We start from the raw sequence: 27,008 nt of genomic DNA, 5'->3' as shown, positions 1-27,008 counted from the left end.
TATCATAGTGGTATAATTACAAACAGAAACAGCCAATAAGAAGTTATAATAGAAATTGGGCATTTAACTAGGATCAAAGAAGCAAGGCAGGTTTAATGAGGTAGGCAGGCAGAAGACTAAACCATAGTCACCTATAAGGGAATTAACTGCACTGAACCTAAAGGGGTCCTTTCGCCAGATGTAATTAAATCAATCTGGCTAGTTTTAATTCAGAGGAGCTTCATCCTTCTTGGACTTAAAAGGTCAGAGAGTATTACATTAGAACTAATTTCTTTTTGTCAGAGGTTCTGGTCCACTCAGGATCATCTCAGTGTGAGAATAACATTAGGGCCTCATGCAGAGATGAATGTCTCTTGGGGATTTTAGATTCTTATAAACTGAATATAGGTTTCCCCACTCAAGACCTTAGATTTCTTCTGCTTCAATTTTCTTCTACCATGGCATTCTGATGCAACTCTCAAGTAGTTCTGGGATGGAAAGGGATTTCAATATAAAGAAATTACTATGTAACAAAATAAACTTATAGCTGTGTCAGAGTGTGTACATATATAAAAAGGCAGCTACCGTAATAGCCATAATGACCTAACAACTGGTTGCTATGATGCCCACTGTGGCCAGCGAACCGGCCCAATCAGGTTGTGGGGGCAGCGGCCAACCTCGCGGTCCCTCCCCCCTACTGGCCTCCTCACCCCCTGATCAGACTCTCCCACCCTGAACAAGAGCAGGGCCTGCCAGCCAAATGCACCCTCTCTTCCCCAATGCCAGCCACGCCCCCGATCAGCCCGCCCCGACACGATAGGCCTGCAGCCTCTCCCCCAGGCCACCCCACCCCTGATCACACCCCCTACCGCAATAGGGGGTGGGGCTGGCCAGCCACCAACCTCCTGCAGCCCCTTCCCCCCTGCCAGCCACACCCCCGATTGGCTCCACCAACCTGATCAGCCCACAGCTCCTCCCCCTGGCCAGCACCGCCCCTGATGGCCACCCCACCTCAATAGGGGGCGGGGCTGGCCGGCCAACCTCCTGCAGCCCCTCCCCCCACCCGGCCCCACCCCAGATCACCCGCCCACCCTGATCAGGGACAGGGCTGGCCAGCCAACCACCCATGGTCCCTCCCCCAGGCCACTGGCCCCTGATTGGCACCCCTCACCCACCTCATTTGGGGGCAGGGATGGCTGGCCTACCACCCACAGCCCCTCCCCATAGCCAGCCATGCCCCCAATCATCCCCCCAACCCCTATCGGGAGCAGGGCCTGCCAGCCAATAGCCCGCAGCCCCTTCCCCCAGCTGACCTGGCCCTGATCGGGGGCCCTGATTGAGCCCTGATCCGGGTGGGCCGGCCAACCTCCCACCATCTCCTCCTCCCGACAGGCCCAGCCCCGATCCGCCCTGATTGGGGCCGGGCCGGCAGGACCCCATCTGTGCACAAATTCGTGCACTGGGCCTCTAGTCTATATATATAAAACCCTAATATGCAAATAGACCAAACAGCAAAACCACCAAACAACTGGTCGCTATGATGTGTGCTGACCACCAGGGGGCGAGCGCAGAACATGGCGGGCATTGGCAGCAGGCAGTAGAGCGGGGAACATGGTTGGCACCAGCCATGGCAGGATGGTGGAGCAGATGAGCAGGGGTGCCAGACCATGGTGAGGCGCTGGTCGCTGTCACTGGGGCGAGCCTCAAAATTCTTTGCTCCAGCGCACTGCAGACCCGCCAGGAGCTTGCATCCACTGCCAGCACCGGCCCCACTGGTACCTGGTGCCTATCCTGATCGCTCGGCACCATCAGTGGGTGTGAGCGGCGGCTGCAGGCCCCGATCGCCCCTGAGGGCTTCTCCACTTCCCCCTTCTCCTAAGGGGCGATCGGGACAACATCCATCGCTCGCACCCTCTGATGGCGCCGGCCCTGCTCACACCTGCTGCTTGTGCCAGCCCCAATCGCTCCACGCTGTTAGTGGATGCGATCAGGGCCAGCGCCATCAGGGCAAGGGAGTGGTGGTCCCCGGTAGACAGGAGACCAGGGGCCACAGCGGAAGGGGCCGAGGAGGGGCGCAGAGGATGGGCCGAAACCCACCCCTGTGCCCACCACAGCCTCGTAGCCCACAGTTCCTTTCAAGGTGCACGAATTCGTGCACTGGGTCCCTAGTGTTCTTATAATGTAACTAGAGGCCTGGTGCACGAAATTCATGCATGAAGGGGGGCCCCTTGGGGGATGAACGACTGGACATCCCTCTCACAATCCAGGATCGCTGGCTTCTAACTGCTCACCTGCCTGCCTGCCTGATCGCCCCTAACTGCCCCCCCCTGCCGGCCTGGTCGCCCCTAACTGCCCCACCCACCGGCCTGGTGGCCCCTCACTGTCCCCTCTGCCAGCCTGGTCGCCCCCAACTGTCCTCTTGCCGGCCTGGTCTCCCCCAACTGCCACCCCTGCCGGCCTGGTCACCCCATGCAGCCTGCTGTTCAGTCATTTGATCGTTTCTCACTAACCCCCCTGCCGGCTTGGTCGCCCCACACAGCCTGCTGTTCAGTCATTTGATCATCCCTCACTAACCCTCCTGCCGGCCTGGTCGCCCCATGCAGCCTACTGTTCGGTCATCCATCTGGTTGTTTCGGTCATGACAGCCCCTGGCTTTTTATATATTAGAATTGGCACAGTGTTATAGTTACTTCTTTATAGGTAAGGGACAGAAAGTCTCATTTATATAATGTCCTATAACTGAAATGAGCTGATAATCAAGGCTTTCTAAGCCTGTTTGACAATTCAGATACATCATAAATGAGTTATGTCTGTACTTCTGGATGTCTGAACCAGGAAAAGGATTTAAAGATATGGGCCATCCTAAGGAATAAGGTGTCCAATAGATCATTCTCAAACTGAGAGAAATAATATGGTTTCTGCCATCCTATCTAATAAGAGAAACATGCAAACTAATCGTACCTCCGCTACGCCCACAAGCCACGCCCACCAACCAATCAGGAGTGAGTATGCAAATTAACCCAACAAGATGGTGGTTGATTTGCATATCCAGGTGCAGAGCGAAGACTAAAGACAGCGTAGAAGGAAGCGAAGCTTCAGAGAAGCAAGCAAGCGGGGCGGCGGCGAAGGGAGGGAAGCAAGTGGGGCAGCGGAGCAGGGAGGGAAGCAGGCGGGGAGGTGGAAACTGCCGCAGGAAGCCCTATTCTTGCAGGAAGATTCCTGCAACGGGCCTCTAGTCTTAAGATAAAGGGCTAGGAAGGAAACAGGGCAAATAAAATGCTTATCTAATGTACTGTCACCCATTTGAGACATAAGCATTATTGTAACAGACACTTGAGTTTCTGAAACCTGATCAGACTACTCTGTATTTCTATAATTAGCTCTACTTTTTTTTCCATAAATAATTAGTAAAGTCCATATTGAAATATTAGCCAACCTCAGAAGTATAAAGTCAGAAAAAGTGAATTTTTTTTTAACTAATAAGAAAAAAGCCAACTTTAGAAGAGTATTATTTAATTTGTGCAGGAGAGTTGTTTCAGTATTAATAAAACAAAGAGTTGTACCTCTGAAAAATATCACAACCTGTTCAAAATTTTTTAAAAACCTCAGTCTTTGGAATCAGTATGAGTTACTTCAGTCAAAATTCAGTAGACTGAACAGAAAATTGTTCTGGAGTAACAGAATAACTTTTTGAGAAGTTCAAAGACGAGGAAAAGGGAAAGAATTGAGGTGAATTCTAAATATTAAAGAGCACAGAAAAAAGTGACTACGACACTCTCCATTTCTTTATTCACTGATCTAGCTGTTGAAAGCTACTGGAATAGGTAAACTAATGATGAAGAGATGGAGATGGGAGTTAAAGAGTATCCATTTCTTCAAAATTTTACAAACTTAACAGCTATTATTTATTGAGTGCTCACTGGATGCTAGGCATTGGAATTATTTGCAATAAAAGACAGAACTTGAATTCAAACCCTGAGCTCTAACTCTAGATCCAGAGCATTTAACTGGTAGATTAGAGTGGGATTGATTTCGTGATTGAATAACCCATGACGCAGTTTTAATCTTTCCACAGCTGCACAACTACTATTTAAGTAGTTGCCAATTTCTGGCTTACGACATCTACACAAAGAGCAATTGATTTATCTCCCAACAAGAGTTCAAAATTTCAACCACACTCTCCAAGTTATCCTCAAGGCAATCCAAATTTTTTACACATATTCTTTAGATACACAAAGTACTTTTAGCTCTGATAAAAGCAGGATGAGATTTTGGTTTTTTTGCTGTTGTTTTAGTAAGAACTGCTCTGATACTTGATTGCCAGCTGTCTCTACATTTCCCCACTTCACAAAATTTCCAAAATGAACACAAGCCCTTCCCTTCTTGGCAGACATACCCTATTTTGCAAGTAACAACAGTAACAAAACCAAAAACTTGCTAGACAAAATAGTCACATAAAACTTTCTACACAAAAATTTGCCTCATACAAAATACTTCTGCCTGGTATACTATGGAAATACTAGCCTCAGAATCTAAAATTCAGAGAAAAAGAAACCTGAGCATTGACATCTAATTATTTACAAAACAACCACCACTTCAAGTTACTGGGGCCTAACACATTGTCATTCTCTAAAACAGCATAAGATCCAGGTTTTAACTTGATATATATACATACACACACATATATTTATTTATACACACACACACACACACACACACACACACACACACACACATATATATATATATATATACATATATATTAGGGGCCCAATGCACAAAATTAGAACAAGAGAAGGCCTTCCTTCCCCTGGCTGCCAGCACCGCTTCCCCCTGGCACCTGGGACCTGGGCTCCCCTCGCAGCCCTGGCTTTGTCCGGAAGGTCATCCGGTCTAATTAGCATATTACGCTTCATATACACACACACACACACACACACACACACACACACACACACACGTGTGTGTGTATATATATACACTAGAAGCCCAATGCACGAATTCGTGCACGGGTGGGGTCCGGCTCACCCGCCCCGATGGGGGGGCAATCATGGAAGGGGTCAGGGGCTGTTGGCAGGCCGGCCCCGCCCCCCTGGCTGAACACCCAGTCGAGGGGACAATTTGCATATTAGCCTTTTATTATATATATATATATAATAAAAGGCTATATAATAAATAAATATATATATATATATATATATATATATAGAGAGAGAGAGAGAGAGAGAGAGAGAGAGAGAGAGAATAGGAATAAATTAACCAGTCACACTTCAGTTAAGTAGATTCCTGTCAGATACAACAAACGAACAATACTTTAAAAATGCTTAAAGAATATAACTGTTCCAGTTTTAACCTTTTGCACTCGGATGTCGAGTGTGACTCGACATGGTTAGCATAGAGATTAAAATTACTCTTTGAATGTATCAATAATTTGAAATATAAAAAAATCCAAATAACTAAGTTTGTATGAAAAGAAACTCCAGCTTTTTATTCTACTGCTGCGCTTTGTAAAATCTGGGGTATTTAAAAAATTAAATCCCAAGTAGAATAAAGGAATCGAGAAAAAAGCTAGCGAGTGCAAAGGGTTAAGATGGATGCTATACATTTAAACTTAGCATCAAGGAACATAGTCAATGACTAGAAAAAATAATGAAACAAATGAGCAATTGGCCCAACATAGTAGGATCAATTTTAATAACCTAATCTGCAAAGCCAGAATGAAGTCTCCTTTAAAAAGTGTTAAAGAAAGGAAAAGTGAACATTAGCTTCCCTTCATAATTCAGATAAGACTATATTCAATATACATATTTGGTTTGTTAACTCTTTAAAGAGAAATGACCTAATGACCTCATTTAATTATTCACCAGGCTGACATCTTAGAACACTTTCTTTCCACATTCTTCAAGCTGCATTTATAATTTGAGTCTCTACCAGCATCAAGATTTTGCATATACTTTACTCTGTATATTGTGCATCATTCCTCTTTTTGGTATCGAGAGAGAGAGAGAGAGAGAGAGAGAGAGAGAGAGAGAGAGAGAGAGAGACAGCAAGCTTAAAAAACTGCAATAAATTGGCATCAAATAACCTCCTTTTCCATTATTAGGTTTCTAAATAAAGTCAAAATGTTCCACTTACCCAAACTGCCTTTATCTAAACAGGTTCTATCTATTCCAATAATTCTTAACTAAATAAAAGTCACTTTTAAATGGGAACAAATAATCAGGCTGAAGTTCATTCTATTTTCTATCAGGTTATAAGACAATAATCAGTGTAATGTACATTAGAGGTTAGAATGACCAACTCTTACCTTTGTCTGTTGTTATTTTTTCTATACATCTGAAAGAAAAAAAAATTAAATGAACAATCTTGCACACTTTCTTAAAGCACAAATATTTACCTCTTCAGATTCTTCTAGTGATGCAGTATTATTAGCTAAAATACAAAAAATGATGAGCCTAATTTTTAGAGTACTGATATAAAACCTTTCTTCAACTTTGGTTTATATTTTCTTAGCCTTTAGGTTTTTATTTATTCTCTTGAGCGTATTTACTTAAAATTTATTTCCCTTCACAAAATTTCCTACTCTTTTCATTAACTTCTGAGAGTTTTTATAAATTTGAGAAAGTTTATGAAAACTGTAACCTAACTATCATCTAACTATAAGTCTCATTTCACAAATCATAAATTGTCAATTATAGGTGAAGAGATTTAAAGAGGTTAAGTGACTTGCCCAAGGTCACTTAGTGAGTTGCAGAAAGCTGGGACTTGAAACTTTCTAAGTCCAATGCTTCTGCCACTAGTATATTATTTTGCCTTCTAATAGGAAAAGAGGTTTCAATCAATCCAATTTGCTGTATTTATTGACCTTTCAAGCTGTTGCACATTTGCTGTCTCTTCAATCGAGAAATAAATGTAGGTTAAACAGATGATTATCAGGAGTTTATAGGGGGCAATGTTGAGATATGGAAAGAAGACGTGAATAAAACAATTAAGAGTAAGATTAAACTTCTTACTTCATTTTTAAAAAATGTGTCATGTTATTAGGAAAACCGAGATGAATCAAGGTCAGAAGGCACTTGACCAGGGTTTAGAAAAACTGAAACTCAAAACCGCTTGAAATGTCTTTTAAAAGATTAAACTTCCTACTTAATTAGTTTGAAAATTTATTTCATCACTCTGAAAATCTATAATCCAGACACACACCTCCACTAATCAATGAATCTTCCCCTTATACCACAAGGTCCTTGGTTAAGCCTCACCCAAGGATATTTTTCCATTGATTTTTTTAGAGAGAGTGAAAGGGAGGGCGAGAGACAGAGAAACATCTTTGTGAGAGACACATAATGGAGCCTGGGGATGGAGCCTGCAACGAAGGCACATGCCCTTGACAGGAATCAAATCTGGGACTCTTCAGACCACAGGTCGATGTTCTATCCACTGAGTCTAATGGACTAGGGTTCATTATCTTTATAAACTCTAGCTCAGCACACCACCAGGCCCAGTTAACGCTCAATCAAGGTTTGCCAAACTCCTTTGATTTCCAGGGCTTGCAGCAAATTGAAAATGTGTAACAAAAAAATTATGGGAGGTACACTAAGAATTAAGACTATTCCTCCCCACAGAAATATTGTGAAGGAGAAAAAGATTTAATTTAATAATCTTATCCAAGTTTGAATGTTGTAACATTTATATTGTGGAAGTAAAGACTCATTTTGGTACTTTTTGGTCAAGAATCAGGGAAAAAATAAACTTTTATGGTAAAACTACTACCACTATAGCTACAATTATCTTAAACTTACGAGATCATTTCTATAAGCAAAACTGTTGAAACAGAAGGAGGGGAAAAGTGTCAAGGAGATAGGTATATTGCACTCTCAAATGGGTAGGTGAGAATAAAAGGGAATGTTAAAAAACATTTTAAGTTATTAACCTTCCTATGTATGGTAATAGGAAAAAAAAGAAAAAAAGTTTAATTTTACATGAAAATACACCCCTACACACTTAATACCTTTTTCATACCATCACTATTAAAAACAATAGCTTTTAATAAATATTCACTATGTAACAGACTTTGTGCTGTCAGTGATTTTCAACCCATGTACAGCAAGAATTTTTAAAACATGCAATACCAGACTAGTCAGAGGCACTGACCTCTTTTCCCTTAGATTATTAAATAAAATAATGACAACAGCCAACACAACAATAGTCGTCCGATGTGAATCAAAATTATATCTATTTTATTTGGTCAAATTGGCAAAAAATATATTATTGGTGTGCTGCGGAATTTTAGTATTTAATTTATGTGTACCATGAGATATAAAATAGGTTGAAAATAGCTGTGCTAAGTGCTACACATGATGCATTTAATTCTCATAAACTAATCTCATAGAGATTAACATTATGTCCTATAGATGAGGAAAATGAGGCACAGGCTGTTTAAGAAATTTGCGCAAGAAATTGAGATCCAAATAAGGCTCACAATAACTTAACTCTTATTTTGGAACAGGTGTGGTTTCAAACCAACTGGGTCTGGTATAAACCACATCTTGCCACACTCTATCAGGAAAGTGGGGGGTTTAAAACTGATTCCTTCCACTCTTCAACTTTCCCTGCTTTTACTAACTTTTTTCACTTGAAAATCAAAAGACACAAATGATGTTATCAGTCACGAATTCGATGGCTAATGTGATTAACCTCTAGAATTTACAAATGTGTGCTTCAGCGTTTGCAACATAGGAAGGTTATTTTGATAAACAGTTTTAAATATTTATGTTCCTGGTTCCTCTATTATCTCTAGGAAATAAAGGAATTCCTTTCAGATTAGTCTAATTTTTAAGGATGAAGTTCCTACACTAAAACGTATGCAAAAACAAACAATAAAACGTTACTTGGCAAAAAAAAAAAAAAAGATTACCCATTTAAGTAAGTTTGCTATATGAAAGACTACACTTAACAAAACTTGGCGAAGTCACTTTTTTTTCCCTGCTAGTAAGCACCAGATTTCCAAAACGTGTACAAAGTAATGTGAAAACTTAGTAGCGAGAAAAAGCTCCATAGAGCTACTAGTTCAACCGGCTCCTAAGCAAATTAAAGGGAAGGGGAGTGGGGGGACGACCCGCTTTAGAAGGCAAGATAGTGCTGTGGGTTTCCTAATGGGGAAGTGATGTAATACTGGAGAGCCGCGCAAGGAGGGAAAGCGATAGGCTGACAAAGGGATGCAGATGCCAGAGTGCGGGATCAGCCTGCGACGGCAGGGATCGGGTGAGTCACGAGGGAGCAGAAGAGGTAAATGCTACAAAGAACGATTTCACGGAGTGGGGAAGTGGCCCGACAGACACGGGAACAACGAGGAATGTAAGACAGCCACCAGGGAAGCGGTGTGACATCTGTCGTGCGAGCCGGCAGGGGGCAGAGCAGGCAGGATGTCACGTGGAGCGGGCACTACGGGAGCCGAGAGGGGAGCGTGCGGACACAGGGGGGTCCACCTCACCGCCTGGAAGACTGCGTTACTCACAGGAGTCGCGGACTCTTCTTGCCCTGAGCTGGAGACGCGGGCTTCGCGGCCTGGGACTGCAGCCCCGTGGGGTCCGGGGGCCTGGCGCTGGGGCTGCTCCTCCGCCGGCGGGGATACTCGGCCTTCCTCCGACGGGACACAGCGGCGGCGGCGGCGGCGGCGGCGGCCGCCGCAGCGGCCCGGCCCCGGTCCCGTCCTCCCCTCAGCACGCGGCTGCTAGTGGTCCCCGCAGGCGCCGCCGCCGCCGCCTCCGCCTCCAGGGGATGTTGTTGGAGCTCCTCTGGAGCCGCCTCGGCCACCGCCGCCTCTCCCCCTTCCTGGTCCTGCTGCTCCGGGGGTCTCGGCTCTTCTGTCTCCCCCGGCATCGGGGCTCGCCCGTCCCCCACCCCCTCGTCCCGGGCGGTGGAGGCGGAGGCGGCGGTGGCCGCGGCGCTGCTCCCCCCCCGCCCCCTGCCTCCTGGAGCGTCCTGCACTCTCTCACTCTGCGCTCCTCTCTCCCCCCCCCACCCCTCCGCCCGGCTCAGAGAGTACCCCCCGCCCCCTGCCACTCAAGGCCCGCTACCCCAGGCGCCGCGCGCGCGCCCGACAAAACGCTCCGCGAGCCAATCGGAGAGGAAGAATGGCTTCTTCGCCCCGCCCTCCCGCACGCAGCGACGTACCGGGTTCCCTCCCCCACTCCTTCCTTCAACCAATCAGGGGACAGCTCCAAGGGAGCGCGCGAGGTTTCCTTCCCCGCGCACCCGTTCTCACCGTTAAACGGCCGCGTCCCGTGACAATCCTAGTGACCTTTCCCTCTCTCCGGAGTTCCACGCGCACTAGGGGTGGTGGGAGGGGCCGGTTTCGCGAAGAGGTTGGTGGGAAAAAAAGCACCTCTTACCCCGCCTGGCGCGCTCCCTGGAGTGGCTGCGCGCGCACCTGCCTCCCTAAGGATCCGCTAATGCCACAAGGGCTCTTTCTGTCCTTCCTTAGAGCCACTTCTTCTACCCCGGCGTTCTTCTACCTCCACCCAGATCCCACTTTCCTGTATGTGGCCTTTCTCTCCCCAGCGTTGCCAAGTCCTGAGGGAGAAGGGGGAAATTTTTTTGAGCTGTCGCTTCTCCTTTAAGAAAAAAAGCCCCGTCGCTGCCGGATGAAAGTCTCTGAAAAAATGGCGGCGGTGGAACAGAGGCGGGGTCGGGAGGGCCAGGAGGAGCCGCCTCTTCGACGCATGCGCATAGTCAACTTGCTCAAAAGCATTCTGGGAGTTGGAGTCCTACTTAGCCTATGGCTTAGGGGTGGGGGAAGGTAGGAAACCAGAGGCGAAATGGTTGCCGGGAGTTTTTGACTGATGCAGGATGGGGAAAGTAGTTTAGTATTTCCACAGTCCAAGTGTACTTTTCCTGGGAGGCAGTGTTTCCGGGTTAAAGCGCGACACCTAAGCAGATCCCGGCGCAAATTTTGAGCCAGTTACCTGTCAGGATTTCCTGGGAAGGTTTTCCCTGCTTGTTTTCTTGGCGTTGGCGAAGCATTTCTCTGGTAGTCACGTAATAGCTCTTACCTTGGTTTTGGTTAGATGGCTTCTCCGGCCAGCGTTCATGTCGGCAATATTCGTCTCGTCTTCCTGTGTCTCACCCACCAACCTGTGAGCCCCTGGAGGTCAGGGACTGAATCTGGTTCTGCCGGATCCTCGGGGGCCTACCCCTCAGTTATTTGATTACTAATAAAAGTTTGTGGAAATCACTGTGGAGTTGCGTTTCTGCTAGATATTGCGACCACTGCTTCACTTGGCTGTGGCCACTGGGCTGGAGGGAAGTTGTTAGCGTGTCCTGTCACCAACCCGGAGGAACTTGAAGGCCTCCCTCAGGCTCCCTACTCTGAGGCCAACTGCTTCTGCGGTTTTTAACTGTTTCTGCTGCGCAGGAAGCACAGTCAGATTAGCCCTTTTGTCAGAATTTCTTTTCTGCCCAATAACATGTGCAACTAAATTGTCCTAATCCCATAAACGGGAGTTTCCATTTGCTTATCTACAAAACGATGGCAGTGGGCCTCTCATATCCCTTTCTTCCTTTCATCCATTATGACCAAGGGCAATTTGCAGGACCACTTTCTTACCCCTGGAAAATAAAGCATCCGGGGGTAAAATGCCTAAAGAAAGCGGATGGAAACAAGATCTGGGGAATCCAATTTAAATTTCACATTAATCATTCAGTTAAAGCTGCAGATACAGTACAATATATGCAAGTCAAGTGCTGACTTGCAATTTTCCTTCCAATTCTTTGGCTCAGTTATCACTTCAGATTAGGCAAATGTTTTCTATTTTCTAATGAGCATTTTGCACTTTCATAAAGCTAATGGCATTTCAGTTGTAAAAACTGGCATAGATGGATGGGAATTTTTGCAAATCCATTTTTAAGGTATGCAGGCTTTTGGAACAGCACTGACATCCAATGGCTGCTCAAAGTAATGCAGAGTGGGAATCAAAAAAAAAATCTTCAGCGACTCTAGGGAATGGAGAATGAATGATTCCTTTAGATCATCTGAAAAAAAGACCACTGTCTTATAGAGGAAAGTTCTCAGGCCTTGAAGTTAAATATAGATTACATTAGGTAGAAAAGCTACCTATTAACTCTATTACCTTAGCAAGTTACTGTTCCTTGAATCTATTTCTCCACTGGTAAAAATGGGGGTAATACCTGTTTCACCAGGCTATAATTATAGTTCTTTCCATAGTAGGCTTTTGTAAATGTTTTATTTTGTTCAAGGTGAATAAAATCAGTGGTTTAAATACAAAGTAAAAGTTAATCTCAGCGTCACTGTTCAGAAAACTGCTGTAAAGCAATGTAAGTAGGCAGGAATTATGCTTAATTGAGATATCGGCAATTAGCACTTTGTGTCTTAAACCGTCCAGTCTCATTCTTCATGACTCCTTTGGTTGTTTGCATTTTGGACCCCTGAAATAAAACAAGCCCTGAGAATCCAAAAGTGAATACACTTCTGCTGCATCCAATGGACTTACAATCTATTCAGGAAATTAGGTAAGCAAAATTTCCGGGTAATTAAATAAAGATAGCAAAATGAATCGGGTGCTGGCTATGAAGCAAACTATGCCCCTCCTCCCCCCAGCTTCACATGGGGGGAAAAAGTTTCCTGATGCATATAGTTGCAGTGTGATACCTACGTTGGGGAAAAACACAAGTGCAAATATGCCATTCCCATGAATTCCAGATGAATTCTGGCATGTAGTAGGTGCTCAAATTTTTCAAAATTACTTTTGAATCTTAATTGCCCTAGCCCGGTGGTCGGCAAACTCATTAGTCAACAGAGCCAAATATCAACAGTACAACGATTGAAATTTCTTTTGAGAGCCAAATTTTTTATTTTTTATTTATTTTTTTAAAATATATCTTATTGATTTTTTACAGAGAGGACGGGAGAGGAATAGAGAGTTAGAAACATCAATGAGAGAGAAACATCGATCAGCTGCCTCCTGCACACCTCCTACTGGGGATGTGCCCGCAACCAAGGTACATGCCCTTGACTGGAATCAAACCTGGGACCTTTCATTTCAGTCCCCAGGCTGATGCTCTATCCACTGAGCCAAATTTTTTAAACTTAAACTATATGGGTAGGTACATTGTTATTAACTTAATTAGGGTACGTGGTATTTTGTGAAAGAGCCATACTCAAGGGGCCAAAGAGCCGCATGTGGCTCGCAAGCCGCAGTTTGCCGACCACTGCCCTAGCCGGTGTACCACCAGAATTCAAATTTTACTACCTGCCTTTCTATGTCCCGTTTTAAAAACTCTGACCTATAAAAAAAAAAAAAAAAGAAACTCACCAAATCAAAAGAGAGGAAGTGCTAAGCAAATACAGGAACCAAAAAGGGTTATAGAGGCTGCTTCACACTGTCTCGTTCAGTTCCTTTGCGGTCCTCTGCTTCAGCACAGACCAAAGCAGTTCCTCACAACCTGTGGCACCAGAGCATCTTGGGTGTGTGACAATGGAAGAGTTGGGTGAGTGAGGAGCTTCCTGGTAGAGAAACTCTGAGGGAATAAAGACCTGGCTGCCATCTCCATGTGTGGTGGGGTGTGCTACTAGCCAGATGGAGGGTAGTGCAGGAAGATTTTATTTTCACTTCTCTCCTGAACTCACTAAATTTAAAGCACGAGGAACTATGATTGGGGAAATATGGGTTCACTGTTTCTGTGGCACAAAAGGCAGAGAGTTTGGTGCTAACCACAGAGTAAACTCCACACAAATACTTTTGGGTTGAATTGTGATTAAAATGGTCATTTTATTATGAGCATTTGCCCTTTGGGGGCTACTGGAGATCATAGAGTGATCACACGGTAGGCGACGGTAGAGATGTGATTTGAGGAGAAAAAGAAGAAATGAGTGTTATGAGGAGAAGAAACAGAAGTACAAGAATGAGGGATTCATAAAGATTGGAGAAAGGCCAGGGTGGTTTCAATTGTTCTAGGATTTAGTATTAAATCAAGACAACATAGCACTAATAACTCCAGGGTTTTTATTGCTCAGTTTTTTATTCAGAGGAACTCTGAAGGAACAGATTACTATGGCCTGGAAGTATAATACCTCCTTCCATTCCAAAGCAATTAAAAACAGCAGTGAAATTATTGGCCAAGTTGCTCAAGAGAGATCTCTGATTTCAAGCCTTTGGAGTAACGTAAGATTTATCATTCTTGGGAATGTATTCCATATCCTTTGCCAACGTTTGTTGCTGACATCCTTACTAACACTGAGTCATTAACCCGATTTCCAAGCTGTATTAATTACAGTGTCCTGGGTTATTAATTACAGTATCCTGGTATATTTGGGGCACGTCAAAAGTGCAAACAATGACCAAAAACATATTTTACATATTGTCTTTTTAAAAAATTGTTTAGAGTGTAATTTGAGTGTTGGAGGAGTAGAGGAAGGAAGGCAAATTACAGAAGGGAAGAGGAAAAGGTGGTGTTTGATAAATATGTATTGAACTGTTTTGGAGGTAAAGTCTATTTTGACACTTGGGGTAGAATCCAAATTCTTATCTTATGTGAGGGTTGGGGAATTTCATATTTCTACCTGAGTTCCACTAGAAATGGAGTTCAGCTCTGCTTTTTTATGTTAGGGATACCTGATGGCCTTCATGCAGGTAATTAAAAAAGCAAGTAATACTTTTTGTGGTCACTTAAACTAGACATTTTTACATACGTTAACCATTTTAGTGTGTAAAGCAATCCACTAAAATGGGTATTATCCACATTTTTTTAAAAAATGAGAAAACTTAAGAAAAGCAAAATAACTAGTTCAATGTCACTCTCAGGAGCACCAAAACGGATTAAGCTACAAGGTATTCTCTTATTTTAGAAATGTGTTGGCTCAGATGTTTTGGCTAACAGACTAACCCAGATAACAAAAAACATGAAATAAATAGATTTGCACAGCTTTGCATTTCTTGAGCAGGAAAAACGGTAGAGAAATTTGGTCCAGAAATGTAGAAAGAACCATGCAGCTTGGAGGGTAACATTCCTGTTGATGATTCAAGTGGCTAAACCTCTTCTTCAAATTGCCATCAGCCCAATTGCTACCCTAATGACTTAGGATGGGTCTCTCTTCCTGCTGGAGAGAGGTAGCATGGAGGGCAGGTCGGCACAGGTATGCCTGTATTTCCTCTTTGCGTCCTTCTTACATGGGGATGCTAGATAAAGGGAAACCAAGAGCAGACTCTGGCTCTGAATGAAATCACTACAATCCAATGAGACCTCCAAGAGACCTTGCTTTACAAATCTTTTCTTGTTAATACCGAAGACTATTTGATTCCTGCAGATGAAGGGCTACAGAGAAGGACTGTAGAATTTTCAGTCTAGTATCCCCCACCACCAGTCATCCCATATTTGTCATAATGAAATTAGTCATCTTCAAATTACGGAATCTGGCAAAAGGCAAGATGATCTTTGGGTGTTGGTGATACGTGCACTCAGGAAACAGGAAGAGAAGGGCCTCTCAACTCCTGACCCAGAAAGAGAGTTGCAATAACTTTAGTGAGCCGGTCCTTCTAAGGGTAACCTTCTACTCTTAGTGGTATAATTTGTTTCTCTTGTAAAGGGTCTCCCTTCTCACCTAATCTTTATTGTAAATGCTTTTTTATTTTTAATCCTAGAGGATCCATGACTTCTAGTTAGAGAAAAGGTTAGAAATAGAAAAGAAAGGGGCTATATCTTGATGGATATAGACTAAAAATTTGGAACTCAAAAATTTGGCATTCAGTCTGGCTAGTAAAGTTGTGAGAAAAGAAGTTTTGCGTTTTCTTTCTACCTCAGTTTTTTTTTCTTCTTTAGAAAATCTTTTAATATAGAGAATTTAAGCATATGCAAAAGTAAAGAGAATAGTTTAATGAAATCTGATGTGCCCATCAACCAGTTTAAACTATCAAGACTTGGTCAATCTTTTTCATTTATAGACCCACCCATTCCTTTAATAACTGTATTATTTTAAAGCAATCTCAGATATTATATAATTTCATCTGTAAATATTTCATCATACTCTCTAAAATAAATTATACATACTTACACAAATAACCATAATACCATTATCACACCCACAAAATCTTTAATAGTAATTCCTTAATATTATGAAATACAATTATCACACCTAAACTATTAACAGAAATAATCAAATATTTTTATCATACCTAAAATAAATTAATAGTATTTACTTAATGTTATTAAATATCCAGTCAGTGTTTAATATTCCTGATTGTTTCTTTTTGTTTGCTTATTTACTTTTACCCTCAGATTATTTTAAGTTAAGGCTCATATACTAAAATTAGTTATAAGTTTCTAAAGTCTTCTTTAATCTATTGGTTCACTCTCCATCTCTTTTTTCATTAAAATTTATTTGTGAAGGGTAATTTTCCCTGAAGAATTTAGCTCAGTTTGCTTATCTCTAAAGTGGTATATAAAATTCAGTCTTTTTGTGAGATGGATGATTTAGAAATATATGTAGATTTTGTATTAAATTTATTGCAGTGACATTAGTTAATAAAATTATATAGTTTCAAATGTACAATTCTGCAATACATCATCTGTACATTGCATTGTGTGTTTACCACCCAAAGTCAAATATCCTCTGTCCCTATATATTTGACCCCCTTTACCCTTTACTACTTCCTCCCACCCCCTTTTCCCTCTGGCAACCACCATACTGTTGTCTGTATCTACGATTTTTTGTTGTTTGCTTATCTTAGTTGTTCACTTGTTGCTTTCAGTTTTATATTTCACATATGAAAGATCTATGGCTTTCATTTTTAAGAAATGATTAGATCTTTTCTTATGCTATCAAGAAGTATTCATCTGCCCAACATCTGAAATAAATGAAAATCTTTTTCTTCATAATGTGTGAAGTTCATTTTCTTCATCTGAGGACTTCCAAGGTAGGCATATACTTAGAAACAATATAATCCAGTGTTTTGCAAACTTTTAAAAAGTACAACCTGTGGTAAGGAAACCACTAGAGAATTACTAATGGGTATTGATCCACAATTTGAAAAGTATTATTGTACTATAATTGCTTAATCATGTAGATGAAGAAATCGCTTCAGAGAAGAACGTGTCATGCCCAGATGACCCAGAGAATCTATATGAGAATGAGGTCTGGAATTTCTGACTTGAAGTTAGTGCAGGGGTTGGGGATCTGATAGCCCAGGATCAGACAGCCAGGTTCTGAACTCAGTAACAGTGTGAACTCAAACAATTTATTTGGTAATTTCTTGAACTACAAAATAAGCATAATAATATCTTCTACTTCAAAGAATTAAGATAACTAAATTAAATATATAATCCTTAATTTTTATTCATTGTTATTAATTTCATCATAACAGAAAGGTAATATTGTAATACTTGAAGTCAGAGTCCATTGTTTGTTCTTAAGAAAATATAAGAGAAACAATCAACTATTTGGACTGTAAAATCTTGCTTGATTTTATAACATCTGTGGGGTTTTTTTCCCAATTTCCCTTTCTCCCCATACCCTAAAAGGACAGAATACTTATACTCTCCTTTGAGAATTTGATTATGTGCTTGGGATATAAGAAAAAAACCATCAAGGTTAAGAATAAATGTTAGCGTCCTGGTATATTTTTAAAAACTGTAATATAATTGCTTATATTTTTCTGATAAGAAAAATATGTAGAATTTACTTTTTTTCTAACTGGGAATCTTTATGAGTGATTCACTCCAAATAAATGACAAAAATTAATACCTTGCAATAAAATAAGCCAAATTATAGAGTGCGACTATGAAATTGAATGCAGCCATAGGAAATAAGAAATAGGCCACAGGATATGGAGGCTTTAAACATCTTTTAGTAGAATAGACCACATTCTAGAAGTAAAATAAGGCGTAAGGGAAGATGTTTTAAGGAAAATAGCCTTAACCCAAGAGAAGAGGGAGATGAATGGGGGCACAGGGGGAGCTATATAAGAGGGAAATTATTCCAGAAGACTTTCGTATTCTATACTATGATTCCCTTTTGTGTTATTATATAGATGCTTTATTGGAGGAATTGGAACACTCCACCCTCCAGGACAGTGGTGAATACTCCAACCCTGCTCCTCTTCCCAAGGATCAGTACTCCAGAAAAGAGAGTGCTGAGACTTCAGACATCCCTTCTGTTCAGGATGACACAAGCCCCTTGCAGGTAACTTTTCATTTATTGCAGTGCCTTGAATACAGATGTTTGAGTGCTTTCTGAATATGAATTGTATCCTACACAAAATAATGTGAAAGGACAATCATATATATCCAAGAAAGAGAAGAAAATCCCTCTATGATAATTTAAAGGTGCTCTCCCTGCTGTTCCTTCTACCTGGACCAGGTTACTCCTGATATCTTCAAACTTTTCTCACCTCCTCCTATCAGTCCTTGCTCAAGAGTCCCCTTCTCAATTAATCCTTCCCAGATCAATTTATTTATTTTTAAAAATTTTCCATTACAGTTGACATTCAATATTAAATTAGTTTCGGGTATACAGCATAGTGGTTAGACAATTTTATAACTTTTGAAGTGATCCCCCCACTAAGTTTAGTATCCACCTGGCACCATATATAGTTATTACTATAGTATTGACTGTATTCCCTATGCTGTATTTTACATCCCCATGACTATTTTGTAACTTTCAATTTGTATTTCTTTTTCTTTTAGGTTTTTAATTTTTTTTTCAATTACAGTTTACATTCAATATTATTTTGTATTACTTTCAGGTGTACAACATAGTGGTTAGACAATCATATACTTTACAAAGTGTTCCCCCTGATATTTCCAGTACCCACCTAGCACCATATGTAGTTATTACAATATTATTGACTATATTTCATATGCTGGACTTTACATACACATGGCTATTTTCTAACTAGCAATCTGTACTTCTCAATCTCTTCTCCTTTTTCACCCAGTCCTCCAACCCCCCCCGCCCCGCCTTGCTTTTGGCAACCATCAGTTTGTTTTCTGTATTTATAAGTCTGTTTCTATATTGATAGTTCATTTCTTTTGTTCTTTCAATTCCACATATAAGTGAAATCATATGGTATTTGTCTTTCTCTAACTGACTTATTTCACTTAGCATAATACCCTTTAAGTCCATTCATGCTGGCCAAGTAATATTCCATTGTATATATGTACCACCACATTTGTATCCACTCAGCTATTGATGGGCACTTGAGTTGCTTCCATCTCTGGGCTATCCTATATAATAAAGAGGTAATATGCAAACTGATCATCACTCCAACACACAAGATGGCCGCCCCCATGTGGTCAAAGATGGCCGCCCCCATGTGGACACAAGATGTCCAGCAGGGGAGGGCAGTTGTGGGCGATCAGGCCAACAGGGGAGGACAGTTGGGAAGGACTAGGTCTGCAAGGAAGGGCAATTGGGGGTGATCAGGCCTGCAGGGGAGGGCAGTTGGCGGCAACCAGGCCAGCAAGGGAGGACAGTTGTGGGGGGACCAGGCCTGCAGGGTAGGGCAGTTGGGGGTGACCAAGCCAGCAGGGGAGGGCAGTTAGGGGTGACCAGGTCAGCAGGGGAGGGCAGTTAGGGGAAATAGGGGTGGCAGAGGAGAGGTTAGGGGGTGATCAGGCTGACAGGCAGAAGTGCTTAGGGGCAATCAGGCAGGCAGGCAGGCAAGTGGTTGGGAGCCAGCAGTCCTGGATTGTCAGAGGGATGTCTGACTGCCCGTTTAGGCCCTATCCCACCAGACATCCCTCGAGGGAGGGGTCCCAGATTGGAGAGGGTGCAGGCTGGGCTGAGGGACACACTCCCCCTATGCATGAATTTCATGCACCGGACTTCTAGTTACAAATAATGCTGCAATGAACATAGGAGTACATATATTCTTTTGAATTAGTGGTTTGGATTTCTTAAGAAATACACTCAAAGTGAAATCATTGGGTCATAAGGCAGTTTCATTTTGAATTTTTTGAGGAACTTTTATTCTGTTTTCTACAGTGGCTATACTAATCTGCATTCCCAGAGGGTTCCCTTTTTTCTCTATGTCCTCATCAAAACTTCTTGTTTGTTGATTTATTGATGATAGTCATTCTGACAGATGTGAGGTGACACCTCATTGTGGTTTTAATTTGCATTTTTCTGATAATTAGTGACATTGAGCTGAGCATCTTTTCATATATCTATTGGCCATCTATGTGTCCTTGTTGGAGAGATATCTATTCAGTCCATTGCCCATTTTTAAAATTGGATTGTTTGTTTTTTTGTTGAGTTGTATGTGTTCTTTATCAATTTTGGATATTAACGCCTTATTAGATGTACCATTGGCTAATATATTCTTCCATTCAGTGGTGTTCTTATCATTTTGTTGATTATTTCCTTTGCTGTGCAAAATCTTTTTAGTTTGATGTAGTCCCATTTAGTTTTTCTTTTGTTTCCCTTTCCTGGGGAGATAGATCAGAAAAAAATATTAGTAAGAGAAATGTTAGAGATTTTTTATCGCCTATGTTTTCTTCTAGGATTTTTATGGTATTTAGTCCATTTGTATTTCTTAAGCTCTTCACCTTTTTTATCCATCTCCTTAGCGCTCCTCCCATCTGGCAACGTCAGTTTGTTCTTTATATCTGTGAGTCTGTTTTTGTTTTGTTTATTTATTTTGTTTTTTAGATTCCACATATGAATAAAATTATATGGTATTTGTCTTCCTCTGTCTGACTTATTTCACTTAGCAAATTATTCTCTAGGTCCATTTGTGTTGTTGTAAACAGTAAGATTTAATTATTTTTTTATGGTGATGAATATATTTATAATTGTCATTTATTCTGCATTTTCTATCTCCCATTCCCGGTTGATATTACATATTCATTAACTTATTTTTAGATATTAATTTGTTTATCTGTTTCTCACAATGTAAATCCAGGGTAGACAATTTTTGTTTATTTATTTTTTGTTGCTTTGTTTTCTGATGGCTACATCTCCAGCCCTGACACATGACAGGCTCTCAATAAATATTTGTTCAACAATATTAGCCAACTACCTTTTAGAGTCACACATTATTTCTCTTGGTATGCTAATTTTAATCATGTTTTGGTCTATAAAGGGGCTTTGCTTTTTTGTTGTTTTATTATTTTGTCTGAGTACTTCTCTACTTCAGTGCTTTTAGGGCAGGGAGAGGGGCACTATTTATTCACATGGCAGCTATTCTACTTAGAATCTGGCCTTTCTCTGTGGGATGGCTGGTATTCCTCTGCCTTGTAAAAGGATATCTCAAAGACATGCTAGTCATCAGTCTCCTTTAGAAGCTAAAGACATTCTTTAATTCTGGGTGTAGATAAGCACCAACATTCCACTAACAGAAATCCATTCTGTCACTCTGTCTTAGGTGCAGCTCGTGTATACTACTAATATCGAGGAGCCCCATGTCTACAGGTATTTTTTAATATTAAATTATTGAGCAAAGTTATTAGATAATTATTATCAATCTGTGTTTGGACAATACTTTGCTTGGAACTCCTACTGCTCTCCTTTTCTTTCCATAGTTTTTGAGCAAAGGTGGAATGGTTTCTGCTGTTTCCTTCACTACCTGAAAAAGTTCAAATAGTTCCAATCATCACAGATGCTTTGGCCCAGCTATTCCAGATCACAGAAGAAAAATCAACAAATGAAATTTCAGCAAGACATTAACAAAATCAGAGCTAGGCCCGAGCTAGTTTGGCTCAGTAGATAGAACATTGGCTCTTGGACTGAAGGGTCCTGAGTTCAATTCTAATCAAGGGCACATACCTAGGCTGCAAACTTGATCCCCAGCATGTGCAGGAGGCAACCAATCCAATCGATGTGTCTCTCTGACATCAATGTTTCTCTCTGTCTCTTCCCCTCCCTCCCATTCTCTCTAAAAATCAATGGGAAAATAACCTTGGGTGAGGATTTTTTTAAAAGTCAGAGCTAGTTTCAGAGTTGAACTAAGAGATTGGGTCTCCATGGCAGACTAATGAATATAGACTTCTTTTCATATTTGCTCAAAATTTATTTAGTGGATGGATAGATTGCCTTTTTACAAAAGTTACAGATTGGAACAGATTCATTTACTAAATAATTTCTACTGGCCAAAGCAGAATTGGCAGTCTATGAAAAACAAAACAAACAAACAAACAAAAACAACAACCCACCACTTTTCTTGTTCTCTTTTCAGTTATAGCTTGAAATTTGAAAAGTCAGACAACATTCTGGAAAGTAAAATAAAAGCCTTAAAATGTAGGTAGTAAAGGCTCATGCTTGATAAAGAATACTATGCCACACCTTATTTGGTTTCAGAATCGCAGCCAATAGTGCACACACGATGTTAAAATAAGGAAAGGACCTATGCTATCAAAAAGTCTTTTTATAGCTTCCCACTTGAGGACACTTTCTATTGTGATGGGAGGGAGGCCAATTTATTAGTACAATTGCCAGTGTGTTCCAGTTCCAGTGGGCATGCCCCCTTGTAAAAAAGCAAACAAACAACATCAAAACAGTGCCTGGTACGTAATAGGTTCACAGTAAATTTTGGCTTTTTAAACCCAGGAAACCAAGACTTTGATACAAACACTAATGAACATATGAACATCTATATATATAAAGAGCCAGGGTCCATAACGTCCAAAACAACCAAAGGCTCCACTGAACACCAGAAGTCAGTCCTGTAGTCAGTGCTGGGTCGCTGCGGGTGTCTCAGCGATCAGGCCCGGACAGAAAAGCAGGGTCTGATCACAGCACCCGTTGGGAGTCAGTGCTGGGTTGGCGTGGCAGAAGTCAGTCCTGCAGTCAGTGAACATAGGGTCAATTAATATTAAGTGAACATAGGGTCAATTAATATCTCTTTGAGAGGAGTTGAGGATATAAAGTATAGTGTAGAGCAATTACTTATATTGTTTCACATAAAACTCTTTTCAACTAAGATATTTTCCTTTATTTAAAATGTATCTTTATTGTTAAAGTATTACAGATGTCCCTTTGTTTTAGTTGGTTTTTTCCCCCCCATTGATCTCCTCCACCCTGCACCCGCCCCTTCCAGGCCTTAGCCAGACTATTGTCTGTGTCCATGGGCTATTCCTCTCTAATACATAAAAATCTAGAATGATTTAGAGAAAAGAAAATAAAAGATATGCCAGGTAAATATTGAACAGAAGAGCTAAAGTTGCTGCATGAATACTGGATACAGGCTTGAAGCCAAAACATAACTCATGAGATAAAGTTAGTCATTGTAACATAACAAAAGGTTCCTTTCACTAAAGAGATAAGATGTGTCTCAGTGGTATGCAGAGTTTTGAGCTAAGGGCAATTTTAGCTTCAGGCTCAAGTGAAAATTCTGCCCCTCCCTTTAACTACCTAAAAAATTTTGAATTAGAGGTCTTGCCCATAATAAGACATTATCCTATATAATAAAATGTTAATATGCAAGTCTACCAAACAGCAGAATGACCGGTTGCTATGACATGCACTGACCACCAGGGGGCAGATGCTCAATGCAGGAGCTGTCTCCTGGTGGTCAATGTGCTCCCACAGGTGGAGTGCCACTCAGCCAGAAGCTGGGCTCATGGCTGACTAGTGCAGCAGTGGTGGTGGGAGCCTCTCCTGCCTCTGCAGCAGCGCTAAGAATGTCCGATTGATGGCTCCCAGAATGTGAAAGGGTGCAATCCAGGCTGAGGGACCCCCTCCTCCAAGTGTACGAATTTCAGGCACCAGGCCTCTAGTCCTATATAATATACTGAATGGTGATGACTGGTTGCTATGACGCACACTGACCACCAGGGGGCAGACCAGCAATGAGAGGCGGGGCTGGCCGGCCTAGGCAGGAGCCAGCAGGAGTGTGTGGGGGGGGGGGGGGACAATTGCCCCACCTGCTGGTTACCCCACAGATCAGCTCTGATTGCCGGCCAGGCCTAGGGACCCTGTCCTATATATTGGGAACAGTCTCTTAGATTTAAAAATTAAAACCTGGCAAGGCTACTCTAACACTGAAAAAACAGGATGATGCAGTGATGACATGACTGGACTCTGGCTTGCACATTTTGTGGTCAGCCCTGATTCTAACCCTTGTAACTGTGTGACAAAGCCAATTACTTAACTTCTCTCTGCTTCAGTTTTTCCACCCATAAGATGGGGAAAAATGGTACTACTGCCTCAGAAGGATCATGTTATGTACTACTTTTTATAATCAGGGCAAAAAATGTAGCTGCCCATACAACAGCAAGATGCCTTTCACCTGTATGAAAAGTATGGTCACTGGTGCATGTAGTGTCCCAGATTGCAAGAGGGATTTCTGATTGCCGGTTGTCGGACATCCCCCGAGGGGTCCCACATTGCGAGAGGGCGCAGGCTGGGCTGAGGGACACCTTCCCCCCCTGCACCTCCCTCCCGTGCACCGGGCCTCTAGTATAACATAAAAACCAGTCCAAACAACAACCATTTCCTGTCTGTCTAGCACTGCGATCAATTGATGGCACACCATACTAACTTATCAATGTCCCTTCATCAATATGGTAGATTTTTTGGTAGATTTCTCACCAGGCCCATCCCTCCTTCTTCTCTTGACTTTGCTAGTATTCCAGAGAAGCTGACCCTTGTGGGTCGGGTTTTGCAGGCTCCAGGCTTCAACCAATAGGAGGCACTGTGGAAAGACTGGAGGGTGAAAGGTACGGAAATTTAAGGCATTTCTCCCCCAATATCTGTCCACAATCTCCATTCTTTATGGCTTCAGATGGAGCAAAACAGGTCTGCTATGGTTCCAGCATATGCCTGTTGACCTGGGTCCCTGGGCTCTGATCACTTTGCCTATTTGCTTTGTCGCTTCAGCCTAATGACTTCCTGCTGTGACTAATCTCTGGGTTCCCTCAATGTCTTCTGTTTGCTTTTTTAGCTTTCCCATCATCCATGTAATCAAATTTCTGGATTAAATTCCTTCTGCTGACTCCCAATGTCTGTATTTTCCTGAGTGGACCTCGATGGACACACTTTCCATTACTGAATAATACATGCTATGTAGACCTTTATGGGAGAGTGAGACAAAATCCAGGTGACCTAGTAAATATGTAATAGAGTGATACAAATCCCTGAGGCTGGTAAATTCAGAGTGAACAACGCTGGCATGTACAGACAGAGCATGAGATTCAGAATCCAGATTCTTGCATTCTGTGTTCACCATTTCCTCTGGTTTGCTTAAATGAAGTAAACATTGCTTTGGACCTAGAAAGCATAGTCAATACCAGTTGTGAATATAGCACTGTAATACTATTTCTAATATAGTGATATATTGGTAGCTTTGTGACCAAAAATTTAGAAATTGTATCTTTTACATGCACAAAAATAATTTTGGTAAGAAGAGGGAGAAACAATTCATAAAAACATTGCAGAGGAAAGGATGGGGGAGAAAAGTCCTGCACTATGAAGCCTCTCCCTTGAGATGTCTGGATTCTTATAAACATACTAGAGGCCAAGTGCACGAATTCATGCATGGGTGGGGTCCTTCTGGGTGGCCTGCAGTCCAACACCACCTGCATTTCCTACTGCCGCTCCCACTCATCCCAGCCTCACTGCGCCTGCTGTGGGCTTGCACCCAATCAGTCCTGATTGGGAGAGGCTTGCGTTGCCACAGCAGCGCTCGCCCACCATGAGCCCTGCATCTGGCGCTTTCCCAAGGGGAGTAGCCTGCAGGATTGGGCTGAAACCAGCTCTCTGATATCCCCTGAGAGGTCCCAGATTGCAAGAGAATGCAAGCCAGGCTGAGGGACCCCACCGGTGCACAATTGGGCTGGGGAGGGACTGCGGGAGGGCTCCCAGGTGTGTCCGGCCCATCTCACTCAGTCCTGATAGGCCGGACCCCAGCAGCAAGCTAACCTACCGGTTGGAGCATCTGCCCCCCGTTGGTCAGTGCACGTCATAGCGACTGGTCGACCAGTTGACTGTCTGTCCCTAGGTGGTCAGTGTATGTCATAGCGAGTGGTTGAGCAGCCTTAGCATATCATTAGCATATTATGTTTTGATTGGTTGTTCACTTGTTCTGCCATTCAGTCTATTTGCATATTGCCCTTTTATTATATAGGATACTTTGTGATTTATATTTTTAAAATCTCTGAGAAGTGAACTAAGTTGTTACTGATGGCATAGCAAAGCACCTTTACCATTTTCAAGAGGTCAGGGGACAAATCAAAGGTTGCTATAGTGATACAACCATCAGCCATTTCTTACTTAGAATGTTAAATTGTTGACTCGATTACTATTAGGGTAGCATGACAGTGATTTACCTCCCTTTATACAATGCTCTAGGAGTCTAGTTAAAAGCCAGTGAGAATTCTTTGAATAAACACACATATGCCCCTGCTGCAAGATGGACAGGTTGTTAGGACTCTACAAACCCATATATGAAACTACATTTATCCTCCCCTGGGGCACAGAACAGTAGAATGTGCTCACTGTCCAGCCACCTTTTGTACCTCCAAGACACATCCCTGTGGCAACAATTGCTAAGGGATTGCTGAAAAGAGTTGCTAGGGTGAATTCCTATGCACTTTTCTTGGACACCTCCAAGGAATGAATCAATCCCTTGATCATTTTTGTTCCCAGGTTAAAAAAAAAAAAAATCTTATGTCTGGCAGGAGGCCATGTTGCACCTAAAAGACTAAGTCTTTCATCTTAGGGGGGAGAAGATATGCACCTTCCTCCTGCGTTTTCCTTGCTATTAAATACTCAATCATAAGTAAGTCAGGAGTGGGACTGTCAAACCCAAGAGACAGACTTGTTTTTCTTAAGAGAAAAAGAGATACATTTCCTTCTGCTTTATTCCTGGTTTATAAATACATAAAAAATAAGTAAAATAATAAATCTTTGTTTTCATTGTTGAAAATATACTTAGTGAAAGACTTAGAATATTTAGTTTTGTGCACGTGCACGTGTATGTGTGTGTGTGTGTGTGTGTGTGTGTGTGTGTGTGTGTGTGTATAAAAGAGAGAGAGAGAGAGTTTGGTGGGGAGTTAGCTAAGCTGACATGGTTAATGTT

General features: G+C 42.1%; 2 protein-coding genes across 6 annotated transcripts in view; one reads left to right on the top strand and one right to left on the bottom strand.

The window, feature by feature from the left end:
• ZFP91 (ZFP91 zinc finger protein, atypical E3 ubiquitin ligase) overlaps positions 1-9,953 on the bottom strand; it is a 33,647-nt gene extending 23,694 nt beyond the window's left edge. For 2 of the 4 annotated variants that reach the window (XM_079789081.1, XM_079789080.1), the window contains exons 1-2: positions 9,494-9,951; positions 6,287-6,315 (exon numbers count right to left, since the gene is read on the bottom strand). In XM_079789081.1, coding sequence (XP_079645207.1) covers positions 6,287-6,315; positions 9,494-9,858 — 394 coding nt within the window. In that variant the 5' untranslated portion in view covers positions 9,859-9,951. Of the gene's footprint in view, positions 1-6,286; positions 6,316-9,493 lie in introns of all 4 variants that reach the window. The other 2 variants (XM_079789082.1, XM_079789079.1) reach the window with 2 other exon arrangements.
• A 3,457-nt stretch (positions 9,954-13,410) lies between these two features.
• Positions 13,411-27,008, top strand: part of LPXN (leupaxin) — a 33,383-nt gene continuing 19,785 nt past the window's right edge. For both annotated transcript variants that reach the window (XM_079789084.1, XM_079789083.1), the window contains exons 1-3: positions 13,411-13,485; positions 18,021-18,172; positions 21,357-21,403. In XM_079789084.1, the coding sequence (XP_079645210.1) occupies positions 13,473-13,485; positions 18,021-18,172; positions 21,357-21,403 (212 nt within the window). In that variant the 5' untranslated portion in view covers positions 13,411-13,472. The remainder of the gene's footprint in view (positions 13,486-18,020; positions 18,173-21,356; positions 21,404-27,008) is intronic.

Source organism: Cnephaeus nilssonii, assembly GCF_951640355.1.
Source record: "Cnephaeus nilssonii genome assembly, chromosome: 13".
In the NCBI taxonomy this organism is placed as follows: Eukaryota; Metazoa; Chordata; class Mammalia; order Chiroptera; family Vespertilionidae; genus Cnephaeus; species Cnephaeus nilssonii.
This window is presented reverse-complemented; position numbering and strand designations above follow the sequence as displayed.